The sequence below is a fragment of the Pelodiscus sinensis genome, chromosome 30 (assembly GCF_052426305.1).
Source record: "Pelodiscus sinensis isolate ZL-2025 chromosome 30, ASM5242630v1, whole genome shotgun sequence".
NCBI classification, from domain to species: Eukaryota; Metazoa; Chordata; order Testudines; family Trionychidae; genus Pelodiscus; species Pelodiscus sinensis.
In genome coordinates this window covers 15,097,079-15,101,468 of record NC_143081.1, presented here as the reverse complement: position 1 = coordinate 15,101,468, position 4,390 = coordinate 15,097,079, and the positions used below count along the sequence as shown (strand labels likewise).

General features: G+C 48.8%; 1 protein-coding gene across 1 annotated transcript; it reads left to right on the top strand.

Moving 5' to 3' along the window:
* Positions 1-413: 413 nt before the first annotated feature.
* On the top strand, positions 414-1,358 carry LOC102447285 (olfactory receptor 5AP2-like). Its single transcript, XM_025189435.3, has one exon. It carries the CDS (start codon positions 414-416, stop codon positions 1,356-1,358), a length of 945 nt encoding a protein of 314 aa, XP_025045220.2.
* Positions 1,359-4,390: the final 3,032 nt, after the last annotated feature.

Below are 4,390 nucleotides of genomic sequence, written 5' to 3'. Positions count from 1 at the left end.
AGTCTCCACTCCCTATGGAACGCCCTGTGGTCGTTGGCACACCATCCCGCAGAGAGGCCGGTTGGTCACCTCGCAGATGTTTGGTTTTTATCTGGACTTATTCCCTGATAAATATCCCTTCAGACCCCAAGTCGTTCACCTCATTATTTTATCCATGGTCACGCATAGCTTCTACCTGACACTTTTCTTTTTTAACTGGGATGATCTTACCATCGTGCCGCAGTTTTCCCAGGAGATGTTTTATGTTGGACCAACTCCCTCTTTGTTCCCCATACAGACCTTCTCCACAGTTGGTTTTTCATTGTTGGATGTTGGGATATTGTTTTAACATGCATGCACTTTTTAGGGCTCAGCATCAAGGTAATTGTCTCACTCCCAAACTTACACCACTGTCCTCCTTCTGCCCACAGGGGATGGACCTCCTGGAGCCGACCGAGAGTCAGAACAGCACTTCGGTGACCAAATTCATCCTCCTCGGCCTCTCCAGCAACCCAGAGGAGCAGCTGGTCCTCTTTGGGGTCTTCACGGCCATGTACCTGGTGGCCCTGGTGGGCAACTTGCTCATCTTACTGCTGGTCGGCCTGGACTCCCGGCTCCACACACCCATGTACTTCTTCCTGGGGAATTTGTCTGTGGTGGACATCAGCTACATCAGCTCCACCGTGCCCAAGGTGCTGACTAATTACCTGTCGCGGGACCAGTCCATTTCCTGGGCCGGCTGCCTCTGCCAGACATTTTTCTTCATCTCCTTCGGGGGGGTGGAGTGCCTGATTCTGGGGGTGATGGCCTACGACCGCTACGTGGCCATCTGCCACCCACTCCACTACGGCACGGTCATGAGCCGGCGGCTGTGCGCCCTGCTGGCTGCAGCAGCCTGGGCCTTTGGCTTGGCCAACTCAGCCGTGCACGCGTCCCTGTTAACCATCCTGTCCTTTTGCCAGAATAACGTCCTCCACCACTTCTTCTGTGACATCCCCCCGCTCCTACAGCTCTCCTGCTCCGACACCCGGATCAACCAGATTGTTACCTTCATCTTTGGTGGTGGCCTCGTCTCTGGCTCTTTGCTGGGCACCCTGGTGTCCTACGTGTACATCGGGCGGACCATCCTCCGCATCCGCACCAGCGCCGGGCGCCTCAAGGCCTTCTCCACCTGCACCTCCCATCTGACCGTGGTCAGCCTCTACTTCGGCACCATCCTCTTCACCTACCTCCGCCCCAACACCACCTACTCGCAGGAACAGGACCGAGCACTGCCCGTGATCTACGGCATCGTCATTCCCATGCTCAACCCCATCATCTACAGCCTGCGGAACAAGGACGTGAAGGGGGCTCTCTGGAAAGCCCTGGCTAGGGGCTAGGTGGGTGAAGGGGAGTCGCTGTCCTCTAATGGGTTAAGATCCAGGACTCCTGGGCTCTAGGTGCATCCCTGGAAGAGGAGTGAAGTCTAGTGAGTAGAGCAAGGCGATGTGATTTAGAATGTGCATGCTTCTGAGGGAAGGGCTCTATGTGTGTGTACCCACGCGTTTGGTGTTCCAGTTGCCAAAGTTTTCTTTGTTTTAGTCTACTCACTGTGTTCCAGCAGTATTCGGTTTCACGCTTTGGGGGGCATAAAAACTGGGCTTTTCCTTGTGAAAAGTTTAAAATGATTCAAAAGTCCATTTTCAGTTTCCCAGTGTGATGTAGTGGGGCATCTTGCTGGTTTTTAGGCCGATTCTGACGGGGGGAAGGAGTTTGGAGCAAAGGAAGTACGTGGGGGGAGGAAGAGTGAGTCTGGGGCTGGAAACGTGATGGAGACAACCTAGGGAGGGGGCCTGGAGACTAGGGGCTCAGGCACTGCACTTTACGGGGTCTGGGGCATCCTCGCCCCCTCCTATTGCCACATCACGTCTGTGCTGTGCTGTATTCTGGAAAATCAATACGCCCCTCCCTACTCTGCTGGCTGCTGGAGGCGGTTCTGGCTGCTACGAGGGTGCAGGATCGGGGGAACCCCGACTGCGTTGTCACACCCAGCAAAGTATCAGTAAGTTGTGAGCATTTTTTCCCCTTTGGGCATGGAGGTTGGTAGCACGTAGCGTCTTCGCCCTTCTTCCTTCCTCCTGTGTTGGAATGTGTTACATTTTTCTGAAAAAAATCTCAACCAAACTGCTTCCAAAGGAACCCCCAGCAATAAATTTTGGGGGAGGAGGGATAGCTCAGTTGGTTTGCGCATTCGTCTGCTAAACCCAGCGTTATGAGTTCAAGCCTTCAGAGGGCCATTGAGGGATCTAAGGCAAATTGCTCAGAGATGGTACTTGGTCTTGCTATGAAAGCGGGGGACAGGACTTGATTTGATAACCTTTCCAGGTCCTTTCCAGTTCTAGGAGATATACCTATCTCCATATATTAAATTATTATTTATATCTTGTGTGCATCATACACTGCTGGGCACCTGCTTTTCTCTCAGCAAACGCCACACAGAGAGGTGAAAAGGCCCTTTATTTTCACTGGAAATAAATTAAAACATCAATAAAAGTTTTATTTTCTAAGTAAATTGTACACAAGAACCTTTTGGGCCTCTGATTGGTTGGCGTGGCTTTTGCTGTAACAAAATTCCAAAAATCCTTTTTCAAAAAGATTTCTTTTTTTCTGGAAATACTCAGATCTTCTTAACATGATCCAGTATTTTTTTTTAAATCGATTCCAAAAAGTATTTTGAGTAATGTGTTTCAGATTTTGGTAAAAATGTTGGAGTTCTAAAAAACATTTTGAATAAAATGTCCAGGTTCAGAGAGAGAAAAAGAGAGGGGAAGGAAAGAAGGAAATGGAAACAATCATAAAGTTCAACAATAAGCAATAAAAAGGTTGTTTAAATATTTCCAAATAAAATATTTTTGTGTGTTTTTGAAAGGATATTTTGATTCTTCTTTTCTTTTTTCAACAAGTTCTGTGCTTTCAAAGTTCAAGTACTAAAGAAGCAGGAATATAAAGAAAAAAATATTGGTAATAATTGACACTACTTCCTGGACATATCTCCAGATGTATCAATTGGATTCTTAGATCCAAAAATGAACTATAGCTATTTTCACTCCTTAAATCCTCTTGAAAACATTTTGCTCTACGGAAACAACTACAGGCTATTACTGGCAGTGATATCTTCCAGAAAACCCCACTTCCAAAGACTTTCAAATAAATTACACTTCTATAAATTGGAGGACCGGACCAAAAGAAATCTGAGGAGTTTCAACAAGGACAATGTGGAATACTGCACCTGGGAAGGAAAAATCCCAAGCATTATTGGGGACTGACTGGCTAAGTTTGGCAGAAAAGGCCCTGGGGGTTACAGTGGATGAGAAACTGGGTATGAGTCAAGAAGGTGCCCTTGTAGCCAAGAGGGTGAATGGCATATTACGCTGCATTAGGAGGAGCATTTTCAGTAGATCTAGAAAAGTGATTATTCCCCTTTATTCGGCTCTGGGGAGGCCACATCTGGAGTATTGTGTCCAGTTCTGGGCCCCCCACTACAGAAAGGATGTGGACGCATTGGAGAGGGACCTGTGGAGGGAGACCAAATGATTAGGGGGGTGGACAACATGACCTACGAGGAGAAGCTGAGGGATTTGGGCTTGTTCAAGCTACAGAAGAGTGAGGGGGGATTTGAGAGCAGCCTTCAACGCCCTGAAGGGGGTTACAAAGAGGCTGGAGAGAGGCTGTTCTCAGTGGGGGCAGGTGGCAGAATGAGGAGCAATGGGCTGAAGTTGCAGTGGGGGAGGTCTGGGTGGGATATTAGGAAAAACAATTTCCCTAGGCGGGTGGGGAAGCGCTGGGCTGGGTTCCCTAGGGAGGGGGTGGAATCTCCATCCCTAGAGGTGTTTCAGTCCCAGCTTGACCAAGCCCTGGCTGGGATGGTTGAGTTGGGCTTGGTCCTGTTTTGGGCAGGGGGCTGGACTCGGTGTCTCCTGAGGTCTCTTCCAGCCCTGGGACTCTAGGATTCTATGATATCTAATCAATCACATCAAGAGGAACGTGAGCGGGCGAATGGAAGTGCAGTCAGTAGATCTGAGTGGGGAGAGAGCGCGAAGGCGTCGGAACTGTGGACGGTCTCTTAGAGCAGATGGTTGACGGGGAAGAGGATACCCCATGGTTTAAAAGGGTGGCGTGCTGTAGGGACTCTGCCAGGGCTGTCCCATCTATCCAATGGTTTGGGGCAGTTGCCTGGGTGTCGTGGGGTTCGATTTATTTTAGATCTGAGGGAAACCAGGACATGCCAGGGCTACTGAACCACTTTCTGAGTTATTGCGAGCGTTAAGCAGTTAATAACGCTTGTAAAACTTAAACTGTAAGAACAATGACTACACCATTTAACCCGTAAATACTATACCTTCTAAAGCAATTAATACAGCACAAAGCAATT